We start from the raw sequence: 23,341 nt of genomic DNA, 5'->3' as shown, positions 1-23,341 counted from the left end.
CTCTGCCCCACAACCATAGAGCGTACTCCCAGAGTGGCATCTGTCCTCCATGCTTCAAAAGCCACAAAAAAAACAAGCAGCGGGCAGCGCGCAGCGGAGATGCCCTGGCTCTGCAGGTACTGTAGAGTTAGCCAAGGGCATCGTGAGCCTGCGAGTCACGAGAGCGGGGAGCGGAAAAGCCGCTCACGCAAACCCCCTCTCCAGCCATGCAGAGCCCCATGGGTTTAAGATCCAAGTTCCACACAATGGGGTGAGACAGTGGTAGGATTCAAAAAATTTTACTACCAGTTCTGTGGCATAGCTTGTGTGCACGGTATGGCTTGGTGGGTGTGTCAGGGGAAGGATACTGTAAAATCTCCATTCCCACCCCATTCCAGAGGAAGTTTACTGCAAAATCCCTATTCCCTCCTAATCAGCTGGGACTCGGAGGCAGAGAATAGATGGAGTGGGGCCAGCCAGAGGTGGTATTTACCAGTTCTCCCAACTACTCAAAATTTCCACTACCAGTTCTCCAGAATTGGTCAGAACCTGCTGAATACCACCTCTGGGGTAAGCTCCTGTTACTTGCTCCAGCTCGCCCACCTACTGTGTTTTCCCGAAAGTACGACCTGTCCTGAACTAAAGCCTTGCCACATTTTTTGCATGGGCAAAAATATAAGCCCAGCCCTGAAAAGAAGCCCCCTGGACAATCCCCCCTCCGGCCAGGCAGAGCAAAGGCGCCAAGCCACAGGAACGAGGTGGGGGGGCAAAGGCGCTCGCATTGCTTGGTGCCTTCCGGGTACCGCTACATTGGTCATGGTGCTGTTGGCTGGAAAGGGGGATTGCCGGTGGCTGCTCATGAGTGTGGTCACCTCATGGCTGCTGTGTTGCTGTTGCAACAGTGCACACAGCCATTTGACACTGAAGCTGTGCCCGGCTCTTCGAGAGCAGCTGCCCAGCAACCCCCCTCTTCAGCTGGGCACAGTGCCACTGACCAACCTAGCGGTACCCAAAAGCAACCAAGCAATGCGAGCGCCTTTGCCCCCCACCTCGTTCCTGTGGCTTGGCGCCTTTGGGATACCACTAGGTCGGCGAGCAGTGCTCTGCCTGGCCGGAGGGGGGATTGTCCAGGGGACTTCTTTTCGGGCTGGGCTTATTTTTTGCCCACACGAAAAATGTGGCAAGGCTTTAATTTCAGGACAGGTCGTATTTTCGGGGAAACACGGTAGGTGGGCAGGAGCTAGAGCAAGTAACAGGAGCTCACCCCAGAGGTGGTATTCAGCAGGTTCTGACCAATTCTGGAGAACTGGTAGTGGAAATTTTGAGTAGTTGGGAGAACTGGTAAATACCACCTCTGACTGGCCCCACTCCATCTATTCTCTGCCTCCCGAGTCCCAGCTGATCAGGAGGAATAGGAATTTTGCAGTAAACTTCTCCTGGAATGGGGTGGGAATGGAGATTTTACAGTATCCTTCCCCTGCCACCCCACCAAGCCATGCACACCAAGCTATGCCCACAGAACTGGTAGTAAAATTTTTGAATCCTACCACTGTCTCACCCCATTGTGTGGAACTTGGATCTTAAACCCAGGCTGTCAGCTTCCAGCTGACAAGCTCAGGGTCTTTAACCGCTGAGTCATCACGCGCTTCTCCCAAAACCTTAGGATCAAGGTGGGTTCATACCGGTTCATACCGATTGGCTAAACCGGTAGTGGTATGCCGCCTGGGTCACAGAACAGGCAGCGATTCAGGCCTGACATGCCACTAAACCTTTCTCAGTCGCCACCGCCATCTTTTTTTTTGAGTTCTGGCATGCGCAGAACAATTTCCATTGAACTGCGTGTGCACGCGAAGTGCACCCGAGTGAACCGGCAGTAATGCCGGCTAGCACCCAACCCTGCTCAGTATGTTAGAATATGGGAAACAGAGGGATGATGCAAAGGACCTCGTGTGCTGGGGAGGTTAACAGAGGTTTATGACTAGCACACACAAACATGATATGCATTTAAGTAATAAAACAAGCAAACCTCTCCAAAGCAGTATTTTTGTGAAGATAAGGCTGTGTTTACCATCAGCCCTGCCCATTCAACTGGGTCAGCTCAGGATGATTGATCAGTGATTTATTTTCTGCCCTTTATGGGATCAAGGCAAAAGAAAAGGCAATAGCTTCTCCTGTTTTAGCTAGCTGAGAAATGCAAAGGCAGCTTTAGTCCAGTCCAGTAGGTCAGCCTGGAGAAGTCTAGGCCTACTGAAGCATGTGATCCAATTATAAATCCAGCCCCAACATAATGTGGCAATGGCGCTATTTACAACAGTAGAATTTATTTGGAACACACAAACACTATAGGAAAAAGAACCTCAAAAATGAAACTTGGAAAGAAGCCAGGTGTTTGCCTTGAGCACATTTTGTATAAAATACAGATCCTTGCTTTGTTCAGTGACCATTCAAAGCTCCGATGATGATGAACAAAAGATTTTATGACTGGCCTTTACAGTTGTGGACATCACAGTGTAATGCAGTCACCTGATGCCATTTGCAACCTTCACATCTTACGTCTGACAAGTCAAAGAGGAAGCCATCTGGAAGTCACAAGTCATGGTCCACTTCAGAGGTGGTATTCAGCAGGTTCTGGCCAGTTCTGGAAACCGGAGTGGAAATTTTGAGTAATCTGGAGAACCAGGAAATACCACCTTTGACTGGCCCCGTCCCCATCTATTCTCTGCTCTGGAGTCCCAGCTGATGGGGAGGAAATGGGGATTTTGCAGTAACCTACCCATGGAGTGGGGAGGGAATGGAGATTTACAGTATCCTTCCCCTGCTATGCCCACCAAGCCACGCCCAGAGATAGTAAAAATGTGAATCCCACCGCTGAGTCACATGATGGCATGCTTAAACAACGGAATGGCCATGTAAGTCAGCATGGTTAAGTGATGTCACCCTTTACAATTGCATCACCTAGCGATAGAATTGCTGATCCCAATTACAGTCGCTAACTGAGGACTACCTCTAAAGCCAAATCTTAATCTCCCACTGTCTGTTATTCAATATACCTAGAGTTCCTGGTGAGTTTAGGTCTCTTCCTGCATTCTAAGATCCGTCCGACAACTTGGGAATGAGGTTATGATTCCGTTCTTTCCTTCTTCACAACCAGCTTGCTGCTTTGGAGAAATTCAAAAGAGCATGGGTCTCTAGCAATTCCTCCCCTGCTGTCTAACTACAAGAGGAGAGGAATGAATTTAATCATGAATTTAGCCAACTAGTCCCTGGAGGCACTTGCCTAAGCATTCATCTGCAGGTGAATTGGAAGTATTTTTTTATCTAACAGAATCTCTAGACTTTCTGTTCACGGAGGTGCCTCTTATGGGGGAATACTTGCAAAGTGTGAAAAATGGATGGGTTCTTTTGTTCTACGGTCTTCTTTTACTCTGCCCAACAGTTAATGGGGGGATAGGAGGGACCAAAGTAATACACATTCACTGAAATGTGAATCCACTAGTTCAACCAGTTCTGGCTTCTACCTCTTGCATTCATCACAGAATAAAGATAGATCTATTCCCTTTCACTTAGCCATCCGTGTGATGAACCCTTTTAGAGATCGTTACAGTTACATCAAAATGAAGGAACATCTTTTAAAAGCATGTGGGACTATTATCTGTCTCTGCAGCAGAGGTTTGCTGGTTTTTGAGGAGGGGCACTGAAAACAGCTCTCTGCTGGTAGAAAATGGGGCAGCTTGTTCCAGGCTGCCTGCCCTGAGCCTCTTCAGCCAACCGGCTCCCCTGCTGATCTCCTGAAAGAAGCTAGCCGATCACCTGATTCAGTGAAGGTACCTACCATCTTCTGCAAACCAAATGGGGAGATGTAGGGCCGGATTTAGATGAAAAGAGGCCCTAGGCTATTCCACTTATGAGCCCTTTCACCTCCCATTTTTAAGTTTGTAAATTACATGAGAGACAATAAAATACATCATTACTGTGATATATCAAATATATCAATATATAGCTGGCCTCCCGACGGAGGGCGCTCTGCTCTGCGGCAAAGGCAGCGAGGCCAGCCACCTCCCTGCTGTGCTCAGCTGCCCGTCTCGCCTCCTCGCCCCACCTGCCTGCCGCTGGTGGGCTCCACGTCGACGGGGGGCTACTGGGAGCGGCGCGCCTCTCGCCCGACCGCCGGTGCCGGGAACGTGGGCGGCTCCCCAACTGCTGCGGCGCTGGAACGATCTTAACCATACATTTTATGTTTTGTTTATTAGTCATATGCGTAGAATTTACCTTATTTTCAGTTCAGTGTTTTAGTGTTCACTGTTTTTAGAATAGTGTAATTTTAACTTTGCTAACAATTTGATGTAGGCCCCTCTTGATCTTGAGGCCTTAGCTGAAGCCTACTTAGCCTATAGGAAAATCCGCCCTGGGGAGATGTGATGTCACTGTGTCCTTCTTTTTCCTCTGAGAGAAACCGAAACATGCTGGCCTCTGTCTGCCACGTTCTTTTTAAAACATTATCTTTTTCTCTGGAAGAAGGAACTGTGATGAGGGTCTAAAGGAATTGAAATTTGACCTGAACTTTGACTTCCACAAAGCATACACTTCACTCCTGTTAGTTATGAGTCTATCTTGCATGCTTTACTTGATAAAAAACGCAGCATGTTTCATTACTACCTTCTCCTGGATGAGATATGATTCACACCATTGGGGTGGGTTGATCAACTGGAGAATTAACCTCTTTTAGCCTCTGTACAATCTTAAACCAACCGTCACTGATTACAACAGTCTAGATTCCTAGTCTAACCCACAGCTGTTTTCCCCCTTAGGGTCTCCTGTTCAAGCATTGACCCAAATTTGAATTTAAAGCCAACTGGGTTGCAACCTTTTTTCTGTCCTTTCTAGATGTAGTATGGGCTAACATGCAAGCAGAACACTAAGTAAATGCTGAAATCATTCAACAGAACTGTGACTATGGGGAATGTCTGCAGGGTATAAAAAACATTTTTCTTGGTTAGAAAATATTCCATAATTGCTTCTTGGACGCTCTGACTGTATATTTTATGTCTGGCTTCAAAGCAGCAAAAGTTCACCCACTACCTTTCTTCTTAATGTTACTAGTTTTCAACAGAACCCTAGATGAAGTCTGGAACGCATTTGCAATTGATGTAACACCCAGTCCAGCAGTGATTATCAATACAAAATTCAATGCATATGTACTCAAAGGCTCCCTTTTCTTTCAAGGATTGCAAATCCCGTAGGCTTTTTACCCCTGCTGTGCTTTGGAGATAGATATATATATATATATTATATATATATATATTAATATATAATATATATAATATATATATCTTATATATATATATATATATATATATATATATATATACGATATATGTTGTATTCCTCATGCTGACCCAAATGGAGTGGGCTAGAGATTCTGAAAGGGCCAGCTCTTTTAGTACTTGCGATACAGCCCAAGGAAACTGATAGATCAAAAAAAACAACACATAAATCTGAGAAGGGGGTGAAAATCAAGGAAAGGATATGTGAACATATCTATGAAAACATCAGACTTCAGTTAGGCCAATCTGGTTAAAAGAATACAGGTCAACCTCCCACCCACCCCACAAAACGACTGTGTTTTCAAAGATATGTGACAAATAGAAATCCAGTGTGCTTTCTATCAACTGAATTTCTATCTGATGGACTGTTGTAAGGGGCCTAAGAAGATTCTCTAATTGAAACCCAGTCTCAATACCAAACGAACTTGGGACAGATTCATGGACCACGCAGAATTGAAACAGGGTTGCCTTTTTTGTCTAATGTGGTACTTAAATCCAGCCAGAAGCACAGAGGCGCTCCCAGGTTGAAAGGATTAGCCAATGACATCACCGTTACCCAGGGATGCTCAGTTGGCGGTTCCTTTCATGCCCCAGCATGAAAGCCAGCAAAGGATGGGAGCTCACCCGCCTCAAGATGTCAAATGCGGGCTTGCTTAACCTCCAACCCTGTGTCCTACGTACGCAAGCCACCACTCCTCTCCAGCCATTGTGGCTTGTAAACTGTGGTTTATAATTCAGAATATGCAATCACAGAAAACTGATTCTTTCAGCAAACCAAGACAGAGCGAGCCATGCTATGTGAATGCAAAGTTGGAATTAACCTTGCAGTTCTGGGTTACTCTGGATATATGTGGGGCTCATTCCTATTAAAAGGTTCGTAAGGGAAGGCTGCAGTTTTACTGAGCAAACTTCTACTTTACTAGCATGAATCCGGGTAAGAAGCACGTGGTTCCACCACAAAACCGCGTTCGACTAAAGGGCGCTCGACGAAACCGCGTAGCTGACGTCATCACAGCGCGACAACAGCGCGGAGAAAAAAGCACGCTGTAAACGCTAAACCTAAAATTAACCCCTAAACCTAAACCTAACCCCCCTAAACCTAATCCTAAACCTAATCCTAACCCTTAACCTAACCCTAACCCTAACCCTTAACCTAACGCTAAACCTAATCATAACCCTTAACCTAACCCTAAACCTAACCCTTAACCTAACCCTAAACCTAACCCTTACCTTAACTTGAATCGGCTTGCTTTCAAAGTGCTATTTAAAATGCCCTTCTTTCTCTGCGCTCGCTGTTGTTGCCCTGTTGATGACATCAGCGACGCGGTTTAATCGGGCACGCTTTAGTCGAGCGCGGTTTTGTCGTGCCACGGAAGCACGTAACCGCATCTTCATTTCTGATACTTGTAGGGGGTGAACTTTTTCAAACTCAGTAAACTTCATGTGTGGGCAGACATGCTGATTACATTGATTACTGCTAGGGTTACCAGATAGCTAAGGAGGATACAGAAATTGAAAAGGCCAAATGAAGGCAGAGGGGAAGGAAGACACACTAGCTCTTTCTTGGCTCCTACAACAAAAATTATAATGAAAAGCTGCAAAAAAAAAAAAAAAAAGGACTAAGCTCCACATATATAAAATTACTTTTTCCAGCATCAGAAAGACTGATTTTAATCACAATATTTTTTTCCCAACATCTTTATTTTCAAGAGCATATGCTAATGATAATACAGAATTGTCTACATATTCTCCCAATTTTACTATAGAAATGAGGAGTCAGTGATCTACAGATTACAGGAATCATAGATTTGAAGGAGTGGATCGACATTCATTGCTGGGATCAAGAAATAAAAAGATAGTCCTCACTGAATGACTGCAATTGGGACCAGCAACTCTGTTGCTACACAATGAAGTTGTAAAGTGAAATATCACATGGCTGCGTGCTTGAATTTGCTAGTTGAAAGCCAGCCTTGAATCTTGCAAATGATAATCATGTGACTGTGGGACACTGCGACCATTTTAAATGCACACTGGTTGCCAAGCATCTGCATCATGATTGTGTGACCACAGGGATACTGCAAGGGTGGTTAAGTGCAAGCACCAGTCTCCTTTCCCAGTGCCATCATAACTTGAAACAGTCACTGAATGAGTGGTCTGTAAGCAAGGTCTATCCTGTAATATAAATTTAGGCAGTCAAGTCTGTGGAAAAGAAAGAATCACACAATTTACAAGGTCATGATACTTGAGGGTTTGAATACTACTGTTGTGAAAACAATCCACATTTTTAAAGAAAACCATTAAAAAGCCCGACAATATTTTATTTTAAGATTATGCCTGCTAGACAGAAGACAAAAAAGAGGACACACACCACTCTTTTGGTGGTCGTATAATAAATCAAAACAATGGCTCTTTTTTTCATACTCAGTACATTCTAGCTTCTTCTCATTAGTCATCTCTAATATTTTGATTTCCATAAAGTGTAATTATGCTTTGTTTTGCGGGAGTTCTCTATAAAAAAAACCCACTGCTCTTTGAATTTGGTGGCTGACTGCAGGGCTACAAATGCTGTGGTTTAATATATGACTCAGTTGAGAGTGTGAACCCAAACGCCAAGCCTTGATTAAGCAACCCATGACTTAGCAAGATATCCAACTAAGGTCTCTCATTATAACGCATCAAAATGGTCATGTGCCTATCACAAAGGTGCTTTTTCTGGAGGCAACTGGATTTTCTTGGTTTTTTTTTCTTTTGAAGACGTTTCACTTCTCATCCAAGAAGCTTCTTCAGCTCTGACAGGATCATGGGAGAAGGAGGATTTATTCCTTGCAGACAGCTGGTAATCTGCATCCTTTAAGAGGGTGGTTGAAGCACTTGGAGGTTTATCTGTGTCCTGAGTAGTGCTTCTGGTTCCTGTAGTCTCAATTTTTCCTCTGGAAAAATGTTATGTTCCTACGTTTCATCTCTTGACAGTCTCGATCCTGCAGAAGGATTCATTTCCAGGAATCCCAGCAGATCTTCCCACTCATCTTTTCCCATTTCACTCCCAACATTCACCCAGGTACTACTTAATCAATTCAGTTGCATAAATTTAACTACGGGATTGGGCCCAGAAGCAAATCAATCCGATTTTAATCCAGGGTTTGCATCATGTTAACAGTCATAATTATGTCTTGCTTTATATTATTTAAAAAAAAAAAACATTTCAATGGTTTTTTTAAAAATGTTGGTCCTGAGAATGGTGTTTTGTATTTTAAAGTATGCATAGTACTAACATGCAACCAGAACCAAAAGTGATCACACCGCCCTCCCAAAACCCGCGTATTGCGCTGAGACGGGATTGTCTTGCAATACGTTCCTGATGCTCATTCCCAGCGCGCTTCTTCTACCCCGCACATGGTGGAAAGCCGTCGCATCGAACCGGAAGCAAAGGTGCCCTTCGGGCCGCCCCGTCACTCTCGGTTCCTTAGCTCGGCTTGGCGGCGGCGGTTTAATTTCCTAGTTGCTCAAGATGGCGGCGGCCGTCTTTCCAAGGCGCTGCTGCAGCCTGGAGAAAAGAGATAACTCCGCTGCTGGTGATGCTCTGGGGAGCTGCCGGCCTGGCGTCCCTCCTTACGGTTGCGGCTTCCCTGGATCCGGAGCCGGAGGCGGTGGGGAGCCACGTGGTGGAGCTGAGCGGGTCCAACTGGAGCCTCCTGCTGCAGGGCCAGTGGATGGTGGAATTGTGAGTAAGCCAAGGCGCGCGCAAACTTGGAAAGGCAATGCAGGCAGAAGAGCCCTACCAGCCTTCTCTCTCTCTCCCTTAGGGCGCCAGTGGGAGGGTGTACTACAGCCACCATCATCCCCAGCCAGTTTCTCTAACACGTTGTAAGGCAAGGCAGTGTAAGAGGGCACCGGCTGCACGTGCGGATAGCTTGACTTGGCACTTATTTGGGGGCATTTACTTCGGTCCATAAACGTGGGGACCGTTTCCCTGCGCTTAAGACAGATGCAGTTCATAAACCTAGTTCGTCCGTCTGTCTTCATTTTGGAGAGTTGGCTTTTTATTAATGCAAGTAAATAATTAAGGTGATATGGGTTTTAGCTTTTATGATTTAGCTCTTTTCTGATGGGCTTTAATTAAATCCAATTTCCCCCAATCCAGTGCCTGCTCATATATTGTTATAAATATATACTCAATAAGTCAGGTTAAAGAATTCCCCTTTTCTGGCCATACTGTTTGGTCCTTCAGTTATAGTTTACTGAAAAAACTGTAATAGTTATATTACATTGCAATGTATTATTTGGTATTTGATGTTAAATAACACCTGCTGCAACCTGCTAAACCTTGCTAATGAATTGCTACATATATGTAAAGTGTTGTGCCCAAACAAGCAATATTATGCCATAATGTAATGGCCTAGTTATTAAAATGCTTGAAGGCAATGGCTGAATTTTCACAACAAACTGAACTCGCAAACCAACTTAGTGATTGTCTAGTACTATAGTGCATGAATGTATGAAAACATGCAATTCAGGATAAGGGATTGGCTCTGCAGTCCATAAATAGCTGTTAGTGACTTCTGATAAGGATGAGCAATTTTTGCACATGAAGTAGGTTAGATATATAATTTTGAAACAGCAAAATATAGTATTCTAGTACTTCTGTTGCTTTTTTGTAACTGCTTTTCTGTGGGTTTCTTGAAAAGTGGCAGTATGCATGAAACATTTCCTTTTTAATCGTTAAAGCAGACATGTTTTGCAAGGCTTCTTCAAAGGGCAAGTGCATACATAGCTATCTACAGGCATGTACATGATCCACAGCCATTCCACTTCCTTGGGAAATAAAGAATGGCTGCCCATGCATGAACATGAGAAGACAGCCAAGGGCATTTTCCATATTAGACCCATGAATGTGGACAAGACATAGTTTCTTTTACAAGTTGGAAAACAATTGCTTCCTACATTTGAAAAATGTACAGAGCAATTGTCAGCCTTTTTAAATATTTGGTATAGTTATTTGTATTCACAAATGCTTTGTCAGATGTGCATTATAAAATAATAGCTCATATTTTAGATCTATAATGTAAAAGACAGCCTTATCAAACAATCAAATTCTGCTCAGTGTAACTCACCAGTGACCCCATTGCCAAGCAAATGAAGAAACCAAGAGATACTTTGGTTCACAATTTGAATACCATGGTTATAAAGCAAAAGAGAAATACTATTGAAAGAGGAAGCATGTTCACCTCAGCTTAGCCCTCTTTTTTGGACATGGAAGGAGCCGAGGTGGCACAGTGATTAGGGTGCAGTACTGCAGGCCACTTCAGCTGACTGTTATCTGCAGTTCAGCAGCTCTAATCTCACTGGCTCAAGGTTGACTCAGCCTTCCATCCTTCCGAGGTGGATGAAATGAGGACCCGACTGTGGGGGCGATATGCTGACTCTGTAAACCGCTTAGAGAGGGCTGAAAGCCCTATGAAGCGGTATATACTAACTGCTATTGCTATTGCTATGGATGAAATCTTAAGTTGTCCCGCAATGACGTTTGGTTATGTCTGGTTTTTTCCCCCCCTTAACACAAACACAAAGACTACTGCAGGGTTTCATTGACTTGGTTCAGGGTATCATATGGATGAGGAATAGATCTGTGAAGTGAAATATAGAACTAATGAATGCACTACAATATATCATGAATAGGTGATCTTTTGATGACTGCTGGCCTTAACACTTTTTGTGTAACTGCAACATGTTCAAGTGAGTTGGGGATTTGAAGATACTGCTAAAATATTGTAAAACTAGCTGTCAGAATTACATTACATACTTATAATTTAGGAAGCCCTATGTGTTTTGGTAGAAAACTAGCAGTTAAACATCTCCAGAAGGGGTTTGCAAAATGTTCTGTCACAGGATGTTCTCTGAAATGTAGAATACACTAAATGGCTTGTTTTAGGACTGGAACATTGCATGATGCCCTTGTTTGATAGTATAAACTCCTTGCATAAGAAACACTGCATTGATTGTGAAGATGCTTTTCTTTCCTTCAGATATATATTTTTGCAGAATAACTCTAAGTTTGCATCTTCTGCAGCATATTTTTTTCCCTTTAGTTGGGTTCTTCATGGCCAGAACAATTTTTTTATGAAGTAATATATTAAAAATGTTTGCTGCCTAGAAAGTTTATCTTTATTCCTGAAAATTTACATATGGAAGGTGACTGCAGCCGATTGTCTGGTGTTAGATACTGATTTTTTTTGTAAGAATTTTAAGAGTATTTGTTACTAATTATTTGGATGTTACGAGCTTCAAACATCCTATTAGAATTCAAAGCAGCACTCCTGTTCTTGTTAGAGGTTCCAAGAAGCAAACTCAATAGGGGAAGCCAGATTCATTTAATAGCCATGATGACCTTAGCAATGAAAATTTCAGTCCCAATAGTGGTTGTAAGTCAGAAACTTCCTTTATATAATTTGGCCTATAGCAGTGTATGTCCTGGATTAACCTATCATAGCGGTTGGACAAAATTTACATTAGTTTTACATCAGCCACTGCTGTGTCAATGATCTGTGCAATTGAATCAATTTTGGCATGTCTATTGGATGAATTTGGAGAATAGAATGATTGTGGAAGTGTAATATTGGCGTTCTCACTGCTTTTTAGTGCAGCATTATGGTAGAAAAAGATCAAATCCAGGCTGCATTTCAGAATTCTTGCAATAAAAAACATTAGGAGTTGAAAATATCTTGTAAATTTGGAACTATTGTTTCAACTTTCTCTGAACTTGAAAGTGTTTCAAGATAATAAAGGGTATGTTTTGTGCTCATGTTTCTTAGAAAAGTTATGGTACAGTAAGAACAGCCTGTTTGGAATTCAATGCAAGATACTGAATGATTTTGTCCTTTATTTTTGTGTTAACTGTTGTTAAAAACCTATAGATTTTAATAAATTGGAAACCACTAAGCAGATAATGAAGGAAACCCATGCTTATATCGTACTGTCACTTTCCTTAGCTATGCTCCTTGGTGTCCTGTCTGTCAGCAAATGGAATTGGCATGGGAAGCTTTTGCAAGAAATAGTAAGGAACTCGAACTCAGTGTGGGCAAGGTTGATGTCACTCAAGAACCAGGTAAGTAATGAATAATCACTAAAAACAAAATCAATGTAAGTAATTTAATTGCTTTTTTTTAAAGAATGGAAACAGGATATTAAGTCTTAATGTTATTACCCAAATTTAGATTAGTTTTTCCAAAACTCTGATAGACATCTGATATGATCCCAGATCAGTGTGATCAGCACCCATGCTCACTGGGGATAATCAGCTTTGTAGACATATAGTCCAGTGAATCTAGACCAGGGTTTCTCAACCTTGGCGACTTTAAGTCCTGTGGACTTCAACTCCCAGAATTCCCCAGCCAGCTATGCTGGCTGGGGAATTCTGGGAGTTGAAGTCCACAGGACTTAAAGTCGCCAAGGTTGAGAAACACTGATCTAGACGATGATATAGTGGCTAAAGCTGCTTTGGAAATTAGCACTATTGTGTAAGATAGTCCTCGACTCACCATTATCAGCTCAATCATTATGGTTGCAAATCATGATGTCATTAAGTGATGCGTCCACATTGCCTCACTTAACGATCCTTACCCCTCCTCTCCCATTAAACAGAACATGGGATACTTCAGATGAGTGAGGCCTAGTGCAGGCCCAGGCCTTCCTGGATCAGGCATCCCAAGGTCTCCTCCATTCCTTGAGGCACCTTATTTTCTGGTTAACAGAGAGTAGGGGTTTGGGTCATTAAGTGGGGGTTAATCTTGGGTTCCCATAGGCCTTTGGTCTGCTTCTCACTCCACCTTTTGTCGATATGCAGAGCTCGAGCTTGTGTTGTAAAAGGAGGGCTCTGCCCCTTAGCATTCCTAGGCTGTGTGGCTCCATCTCGGAAGCAAATGCCATTTTTGGAATTTAGGATTTTAGGATTTTATTAGTATTTATAGGCCGCCCTTTTCCCTGAGGGGACTCAGGGCGGCTTACATAAAATAAGGAAGGGAGGGTACAGACTATAGACACAAACAATACATAGAAGTAAAATAGTAAGCAACATTCATTCATCATTCGGGTGGGGACAAATTATCTTTATCCCCAGGCCTGACGGGCTAGCCAGGTCTTAAGGGCTGTGCGGAAGGTCTGGACGGTGGTGAGGGTACGAATCTCCACGGGGAGATTGTTCCAAAGGGTCGGAGCTACTACTGAAAAGGCTCTCCTCCGTGTAGTTGCCAGTCGGCACTGACTGGCAGATGGAACTCGGAGGAGGCCTAATCTATGCGATCTAATTGGTCGCAGGGAGGTAATTGGCAGGAGGCGGTCTCTCAAGTACGCAGATCCACTACCATGGAGGGCTTTATGAGTGACAAGTAGCACCTTGAAGCGCACCCGGAGATCAACAGGTAGCCAGCGCAGCTCGCGGAGGATAGGTGTTATGTGGGCGAACCGAGGTGCACCCACAATCACTCGCGCGGCCGCGTTCTGGACTAGCTGAAGTCGCTGGATGCTCTTCAAGGGCAGCCCCATGTAGAGCACATTGCAGTATTCCAGCCTAGAGGTCACAAGGGCCCGAGTGACTGTTGTGAGGGCCTCCCGTTCAGGTAGGGTCGCAACTGGCGCACCAGGCGAATGGCCTCAATGATTTTTAAAAAAATATCTAAACATGTATTTATAACGTCTTTTGTAATAAATAGAAAAAGTTCATCCAGTGAAGTCCATAAAAACTTGCTGTTCCAGAGGTTTGTAATGTAAAGAATTATTAAAATCAATTCCAAGTTGATTAAGAAACAAGGAATGGTTGAATTTTGAGTCCTTAAAGGCTATATTACAACTATGAGTGTAGTTGTAATCCATCGACTTATAGTCACCATAAGCAGACCTCAAAAATATTGGTTCCGGCCATCTACTCAGAGAAACATTGTGTAGAGTCCATGTGGACTATCTCGAGAGCTCTCCTTTCTTTAGAGTGATTTTTTACCAGTTTGGATCCCACATCCAGCCAAGGATTTTGGTTGTAATGTCCTGTTACTTCAGGAACATCTTCAGTTAGCTATGGCCTTCTTATGGCCTTGGAACCCTTTTAAAAATATGAACCCTATTGTAGGGTTTATGCTAATTTATGCATTACCTGTCTCAAAACAATTTTTGAGAGATAGGAATTGCTGGTAAAAATAGTTTTATTTGACATGACTTAAGTCAGAAAATACATTCTTTTTCCAAGATACTTTTGGACTGTCTGTGAACTAATAGCTTCTGTGCTTGGCAAAACTTTTCTCATGGATATTTTAGAATCGTTCTGGAATATTTTTGAAATGTGCTAAGACAAATTCTTTTTTGTTAGTACTTGGAATTCCCCTTTCTTACCCTTGTTTCTTTCAGTGTCTGACCTCTTTAATTATAATTCACATTTTTACCCGTAGAGGTTAAGGGGATCAAAAGGAGACCAAATGAGTTATTGTTATTTATGTGAAGCTATGGGAATATAGATTGCCAACTCCCACAAAATGTGCAGAATATGAAAATGAGCTCTTAATTGTAAAGTGTTTGTCAGATGATGATTATGTGTAAGAAGCAAGATAATAAGTGCTATTTAAAGCAAGTATCTATTCTCCACAGGTGTAAGTGGCCGTTTCTTAGTCACTACTCTTCCCACTATTTACCAGTAAGTATATATTTTAATTACTCTGAAAATAGTTGCTATTTACAATTTTATATGTGGCAGAGTAAAGTATCAGATTTTTGGAGTATAAGACGCACCTTTTTCCCTCAAAAAAGAGGCTGAAAATCTGGGTGTGTCTTATACACTGAATACAGCATTTTTGGCCTCCCAAAACCCCACCCCCTTTGCAAAAAAAGGCCATGCATAGCCTTTAGGAGGCTTTCAGGGTGTTCCTGGGGGCTGGGGAGGGCAAAAATGACCCAAAAAGTGGCCATTGTTTGCTCAATTTCCCCCTCCCCAGCCCCAGGAGCACTCTATAAGCCTCTTAAAGGCTGTTCATCCCCCCCCCTTTTTTTTTAAAAAGGCCCCTTTTCATGAAAAATGGGCCATTTTGGGGAGGTCTGCAGAGTGCAAAACCTTTTTTTTAAAAAAATTGCCTCTTCAAAATCTTGGTGTGTCTTAAACTCCGGTGAGTCTTATACTCCAAAAAATATGGTTTTTTAAAAGAAAAGTCTTATTGCAAAGAGCTCCAGTCTTTTTAGTTTGCTGAGTGGAGTGTTGGGAACGTGTAAGATTTTGGGGGGAAATAGTTGAATAGAATAGTTCTTATGGCAGATTTAAGCAATTACAAAATATATTGACTGCTGGCCATTTAATACCCAACTGCATTCTAGGAAGTGAAGATGATGCTAGAGAATAATGCTTTGGAGTATGCTAGCTTCCCATTTTTTAAAAAGTTCAGATACTTTTATTTGCAATTAAAAAAGTCAAATGGACAGAGGCATTAATAGGAGATGAGGAAGTTTTCTATAGATGGCATTTTGGACACATGATGTTTATGGAAAAATAGGTAGGATTAGCCCCAGTAGAAAGCAAGATGTTTCAGAAGAACGTTATGATCTAAACACGGAGCTTCCTGCTGCCCTTCTTAACATGGATAATAAGAGCCTGCTGTGACTGGAAAATAAGGTAGTAATGTGAGGCACTAGCAATTTGTCATAAACAAACCACAATGGAATTCACTGTGCGTTGCTTCAATGTCTCTCCCTGCAATGAGATCCAATGGGTTTTATTCACCAGAATACTTTGATTAATTATAAAAGTGGCAAGGTAGTAAATTAAGGTTGTTCCTGGGTTTATATACTCCAATATCCTTTGGAAAATACAAGTTAGATTTTTGGCCCAGAGGAAACATGCTATATGATAGCTACCCCAAATAAGTAATTAAGTGATTGAGTTGTAATAAGAAAAAGGAACTTCTTTTCATTTTTCCCTGACTACATCTCCTTATTCCTTTCTTCTCTTGCTTATTTTCATCTCCCTTCCCCCCTGCTTTCCAATTCCCCAAGTGGAATAATCCTCTTAAGGATGTGGAGAAAAATAGTACAAAAAGAATCTGCTTCTCTGTAAATCTTGTTAATTTGTATGATTGCTACTCTTCGACACTGAAGAGTAACAAGGTTTTAGATTCAGTGGCGTAACTATACTTTAATTGTTTTCAGTGCAAAGGATGGAGTTTTTCGCAGATATCGTGGCTCGAAGACCTTGGAGGATCTAGAGAGTTATATCCTGGAGAGGAAATGGGAAAGTATAGAACCTGTGGCAGGATGGAAGTCTCCCTCATCTCTAATGTAATTATAATGCACTATCGTGTCCCAGACTGGAATTTCATCCTAGGTTAAATGCAACCTTAGCTGAAAATAGCAATTCCCAGTTGAATATTGTTTACACTTTTTAACTTTCAGGGTGACTTATTGTGGTAATTTATGTTTCATTCTGCTCTACCATCTACTGGTAGAGATTGTCCAGTGCTTTCAGGATTATACGAAGGTATTTATTTTGCATTTAATTTTGAGCTGCAGATCCATGTTTTGAGGGAATAAAAATCATAGTAGGTGCTAATTGGTTGTGGTGATGACATATGGAATATATATATTTAGATGATTCCTGTAGAGTACAGCTTAGTGAAGATTGCTATGATATCTTGTGTGAAGTTTATTCATTATGATAAAGATCTTGTATAAATGTAGATGAAACAGTATGATAAAATCTGATAATTTGGTTTTACTAATACATTCTGTAACTATTGTAAAGCTTGGTTAGAGAAAGACTACCACTTTCCTTTTATTTTCATAGTTAAATTATTGTGTCTTTCTTGATCAAGTAACATGAGAAATAATCAAAGTCCCAGAAAAAAATGGGACCACACTTTTTCAATCTTTAATTATTTTTAGTGATCACGTTTATATTGATTTTTAGGATGTGGGAATGGCAGGACTTTTCCATTTATCTGGATGGATCAGAGTAAGTAAGCAATATGTGTCTTAAGTAATGCAGAAAAACTTTACACTTGATCTATGGTTTTAAAAGGTCTGTCATGTTCCCCAATGATCATACAGCTTTATACAGTATGGAAAGAATATAGTTCAATATTAATGCTGATCAAATCTATCCAGGGAAAAAGTTTCTACTTCTAAAACTTTGGTTCAAATTGTGACAAATTGAAATTTTGTAAATTTTATGATGGCATGCAAGATTTCAACATGGTTGCATATCAACACTCCGTAATCTGCCATATGGGTAAAAGCTCTAACAGATTTATAAACTCTTCAAAACAGTGTTTTAAATTAAATATAAAATCCATAAATTTCCATTTAGAAAGTGCTAAATGGCAATAGCACTTAGACTTGTATACTGCTTCACAGTGCTTTACAGCTTCTCTTAAAAGGTTTACAGAGTCAGCATATTGTCCCCAACAATCTGGGCCCCTCATTTTACTGACCTTGGAATGGAAGGCTGAGTCAACCTTGAGTCAATGAGAATTGAACTGCCGAAGTTCTGGCAGAAGTTATTAGGATTATTAGGAGTCTAAAATAGTGGCCCCTAACCTTTTGGGCACCAGCGACCAGATCCATAGAGAAAAGTTTTTCCGCTTGGAGGGGGCATCATTTTGCATGCTGTCTGCATCCTACTGATTGGGCTTTGCTTGTTTGCGTGGCCCTGTTGCTGGCATGCTGCGGACGGGTGCCAATCCACAGTTTAGGGATTGGGGGCCCGTGGTCTAAAACCAGGGGTGGGTTTCAACCGGTTCGCGGCAGTCCCCGCAAACCGGTTGGTCGGCGAACCCGGAAGTAAGTAACTTCCGGGAACGGCGAAGGGCCCACCCACACGCCCGCGCTCCTTACCCGGTTTTGACGAGTTCTGCACTTCCACGCATGCGCAGGATGCATACAGCGCCTGCGCGATCCTCCAGGAGCAGCTGGAGCATCACACAGACGCTAGTACGCATGCGTGCGCTGCGCACGTGCACGACGCCGCCGGCCCCGTTCCAACCAAACCGGTTGGAACGGGGCGAGAAACCCACCCCTGTCTAAAACATACAGAAGAAAATACACAGTTGCTGTTTACCTGTATATTTAGACAATGCTATCACTTGTATTCAGAAATAAAAGTTCTAATATTAATGCTACTTATAAGCCTGAGAAACCAACAGTTGGAAAGTTAATCAGAACAACAAACAAGCACAGCAAGACTCCCAGTTTCTCTGGGGGTAGGTTCCCAATATCCAGTGGCTTTATGTATGCGCAGCTCCTGTGTTTTTCCTGTCGGTACCTAAGCTTTAAAATCAGAATAATCTCATTCTGTATTGATGAGTGTGAAGTGTGTCTTGTGAGAAATTAGAGTAGACATAAAAATGCTTTGTTCAATAAATTGAATTGCTTCCGTCAACAATTGTTGGTAACTTAAAACCTGCAGGGAGTGCCTCATCTGAAAATTAATGTTAAAAAAATTGAAAAACATAGTAATCTAGTAAAAAAAACAAACTCAAATGCTGAGCATAGATAGGTACATATTCCAGCTGGCACTACCTACTATCCTCAAAAGACACAGCCAATGATGGTTTTATAAAGGATGTTGATTTGTAAAATGATTTATGTGAAATTGATTCAAACCTCTCAAAGTCAAAACAAAACAAAACAAAACAGTATTTTTCTGTAATTACATTTTCAGAATGCATGAAGATTTGAAGATATATTGTACAAATGTCATTCCAAACGATAACTGATAGATAATGGAACACCAATTTCAATTCAAATTATGTTTCTGTTGCAGCAAATCCACAACTATTTTACTGGCACTCTTGGGATTCATACTTGGGTTTCCTACGCCATCTTCATATTAGCCACCCTTCTGATAGGTCTTATCTTGGCTTTGGTAAGAAAAAGTTTTATATTCTTAAACCAAGATGTAGAAAAATGGGAATAACAAAATGTATTGATAACAAGCACAGCAAATGGTATCATCTGAAGAGTTCACTATAGATCAAGAAAACATTGGTATTCCTACTGTATTGGGGAATTGTGGGAAAAAATGGTAGATCAAATCTTTCTATTATGTTAGAGAAAATAGTAATTAAGAACCTGTATTTTTTCCGGTTCTCTTGATCCCAAGAGAATGTAGAGAATTATCTCTCAAACTCTTGGTCTATATTTTCTTGAGCTTTACTTTTTATCAACTAAGTGATCCTGGTCCATGAATTATAAAACTCAAGATAAATTAGTATTTAATATGTTAATAAATTTTGAAAAGAAATGTTACTGTCAAAGATGTAATGTTTAATCTTTAATTTTAATATTATGATAAATTTTGGCTCATTAAACTTGGAATGCAGCAAAGAGGATAATCCTATCTTTATCTTCCTGATATCAAGGAATAGATTTATTATAATTATTTAATCTATTTTTGAAATGTCATGTTCCAAAAGTGAAAAGATGGCATATAATATAAGCAGACATTGAGGCTTAGATTAACCTATATTGATATCAAGTATGTTTTTGGATTAGTTTTAGCTTTTAAGTTTGTTTTATTTTGATCGGTACGGTATATGTAGCTTCTTTTGTATTACATAATCACTGGTGTAGTTTGTTGCTGTAGTTACACACCATCAGTTAAAACACAAACCACAAATATCACTTGAGAAATTATAGTCTAGATAGAACTTCTATATAGTTAGATCAATAGATCAGGATCTCATTAAGGATTCTGAAAAGTCCTGGTTTATCTGGTTTAAAAATTGCTGTATGAATAGTTGTAAAAAAAAGCATTTAGAGAGGGCTTTGATCTATGGTTTTATTTAGCACAGCTCATGACTTTCATTGGCAGAAAAATATGGATATTTTGCATTGAAGTGCAACATAATTACAAACCACTCATATAATAGTCTTGAGATATTTGACCAGGTTTGAAATTCCCTAGATTAGTTTTACAGTACTTTTTTCTTTTTTCCTTTTAGATATTTGTTTTGCTTATAGACTGCATGTGCCCTGCTAAGTTCAAAGAAGAAAGTTTTGGTACGTATGCATAATGCTAGTGCTTTTCGTGTTTGTGTATAGTTTTCCAGAAAGAACTCGACAGCAAACAAAATACAAATATAGTGCACTGAAAGAATCCCTTTAAAACAAACAATAAATTATGCTGAGGTCCTGATAAAATTTGCATGCATCTACTAACCACACAGTGCCAGGTCCATCAACATCTTGACCACGGTGTCCTGGGGGTAAAGTCAAGTCTTCACTCTTTTCCCGCAGTCCAACATGGCCAGGGCCATCTATGTCTCCAATACAAGGCTGTTCCATGGGAGGGGCACCATGCCAGAGAAGACAAGCTTCCACGTTCCCACCAGGCAACACTGTTTTACTGAGAGGACCTGGAGCATACTCCCCTTGTCAGTTTAGTAGGAGGGTGGAAACCATTAGGAATAGGCTGTACCACAGTTAATCTGGCACCATGCAACATAGGGCTTTAAGGTGACAACCAGTACCTTGAATTGCACCCGGAAGCTTACTAGGAGCCAAGGGCCAAGGCAGTTCATGCAGCAGTAGTACTGCATGGGCACCTGCAGCTTACCAACAAGAGCAGCCCCATACAGAGCACTTTGCAATAGTCCAATGACATCTACATGGAAGTAGAACACATTTTCAAATGGTATGGAAATATGCCACTTTGAATAATAACCTGTTTTTAGTATTTCCTTAATTTCAACTCTGATAAATAACCTTACCACTGGATTCAAACATCATGCTGAATCATAATGAAATTGTTTTGGTCTGACGTGTGTGTGTGTATGTGTGTGTATGTGTGTAGATATAATATTGAGGGCTTGCTGGTACAAGTTAATTCCAAAATGTACAGTTGAAGACAAAAATCTAGAAGACCGACGGCAGCTTAAGACAGTAATAAGGTTTTACTGTTTGATATGCTTGAACTGATAACTGTTTATAGCTCTCCGAGGTCTTTGGATCCAGTTACCTAAGGCACTTCCTACAGGCTTCAGAGCTGTGATGTGTATTTCAGGGGAGAGCATTGATATATTTGTATGCATCTGAACTAGACTGTGTTGTTTCTCCATGTCATATAATATATGAGGGTACATGCATATGTATGGATGTATGGTATTTATCTTTTCTCATGTTTATATTTATATTAGACGTGACCCTTTGGGAGATGTAAACAATTAAATCTCATTTTAATTTATGCCAATTAGTGTACATTCAGAGTGACAAAATTATTCTGTTCTGTTCTATTCTATTCTATTCTATTTAATCTGTAAGTAGTTCAACACAGAGGTAAAGATGTTTGGGGAAATGAATCACAAGGGCTAGATCTGAAAGTTGGCACTTTGTAGCTTAACAAAATATTCCATTTGTACAAAAAATACTAGCTCTTGTTTCCTCAATTCTTTTACTTCAGATTCCGTAGATCCTGATGAGAAGAAGATAGAAGAAGATCAACAGCAAACATTGGAACTTTCAGCAGGGGATGAAATTCCAGAAAAGGGTTTGGTCTATTGGAGAAAATGAAGAAGAGGGAGAAGATGAGTCTCAGCCCAATTCCTCAGATTGATTCAGCAGTTGAAGGATGTGAGGGAGAAAATGATTTAGAGCCTTTTGAATCTGACAAGTTAGAGGAGACCTCCTTAAGACAACGTAAAATCAGATGGAGCCTGAACTATAGTGAAAGTACTTGAGTGTATACTTTTAAGTGGACCAAAGATGATTGGGACCTTCGTTTTGCAGCTGAAGCCAAATATTTGACTTATACGACATTGCAGCTAAATATAGGCTGACTGCCAGAAAGCTTCTGTTTTTATTTTTAAGGTCAATATTTTGAATGTAAAATACGACTAACGTTGAAATCAGAGACATGACAATCAAACAACCACATTGAGTTCAGGGATAGGTAAGAGGTTTTGTTGCATCATCCATACAGTGGTGGGTTCCAGATCCCATTCCAACCGATACGGTTGGAACGGGTCTGGGTTGCCCACATGGACATGTGCATGGCGCGCACATGCGTCGTAGCTGCCAGGAACGTTTCCACAAGCCTCCACAACACTCCAGTTGCTCGGCGGAGGGTCACACAGGCGCTGTATGTGCCATGTGCATGTGTGGAAGCGCCAAACGCTTTAAAGGACAGGTAAGGAGCTCGGGTGGGCCTTCCGGAGCACCGTACCGGTATCCGGTGCTTCGGTATGCCCGTACCGGGGCGTATTGTCTGCAACCCACCACTGCAGCCATATCATAACTCGATGAAGTGTCATTCTGTACAACTGCAAATTAAGTATTAAAAAAAAAAAAGTTTTGAGGGCTTGCTGGTACAAGTTAATTCCAAAATGTACAGTTGAAGACAAAAATCTAGAAGACCGAAGGCAGCTTAAGACAGTAATAAGGTTTTACTGTTTGATATGCTTGAACTGATAACTGTTTATACCTCTCCGAGGTCTTTGGATCCAGTTACCTAAGGCACTTCTACAGGCTTCAGAGCTGTGATGTGTATTTCAGGGGAGAGCATTGTATAACAAAAACTATGTTTTCAATATAGTTTACAAGCTGCCAGGTTTACTTTCAGCATGCTTTCTTGAAAGCCAGGAAGAGATTTTTAAATATGGATGTGGCTTTCTTACAACAATCAGTTTCATATCCATTGTCCCAATATTATAATCTGTCAAGTCAATATCTCAGTATCTGATTTGTTGGCCATTTTTAGGTTCCTTTGTATTTATTCAATACTGCTTTGATATAACATTGATACTTTTAGGTATTCCAATTCAACCCCCAATGCAGGAGAAGCCTGAAAAAATATCATTGCAAATTTCTTAATGCAAACAGAATGTCTGGATACATACATTGATTTTTAGTTTGTCCTCAATAATCAAGGTACTTATTCCGTCCCATAGTTGTCAAAGTTCTGTATAGAGTAGATCTATGAAGTAATCATATAAGTATCAGTATTCCCTTGTAAGGTTATGCAAGTGTTGAATGAGTTATGATAATGAATTAAGTTTATCAAAGAAGCAATTCAGAACAGT

General features: G+C 41.1%; 1 protein-coding gene across 1 annotated transcript; it reads left to right on the top strand.

Moving 5' to 3' along the window:
* The first annotated feature begins 8,771 nt into the window (after positions 1-8,771).
* TMX4 (thioredoxin related transmembrane protein 4) lies at positions 8,772-22,462 on the top strand. The gene is given in 12 exon segments (XM_032213780.1): positions 8,772-9,024; positions 12,290-12,405; positions 14,931-14,976; positions 16,476-16,604; position 16,719; positions 17,233-17,277; positions 19,087-19,188; positions 20,267-20,324; positions 21,724-21,820; positions 21,822-21,873; positions 21,875-21,959; positions 21,962-22,462. Coding segments are annotated over 12 exon segments (903 nt in total). The 5' UTR covers positions 8,772-8,878; the 3' UTR covers positions 21,988-22,462.
* The last annotated feature ends 879 nt before the right edge of the window (positions 22,463-23,341 follow it).

Source organism: Thamnophis elegans, chromosome 3 (genome assembly GCF_009769535.1).
Source record: "Thamnophis elegans isolate rThaEle1 chromosome 3, rThaEle1.pri, whole genome shotgun sequence".
In the NCBI taxonomy this organism is placed as follows: Eukaryota; Metazoa; Chordata; class Lepidosauria; order Squamata; family Colubridae; genus Thamnophis; species Thamnophis elegans.
Note: the sequence above shows the minus strand (reverse complement) of the source record. Positions and strands in the feature narration are given on the sequence as shown.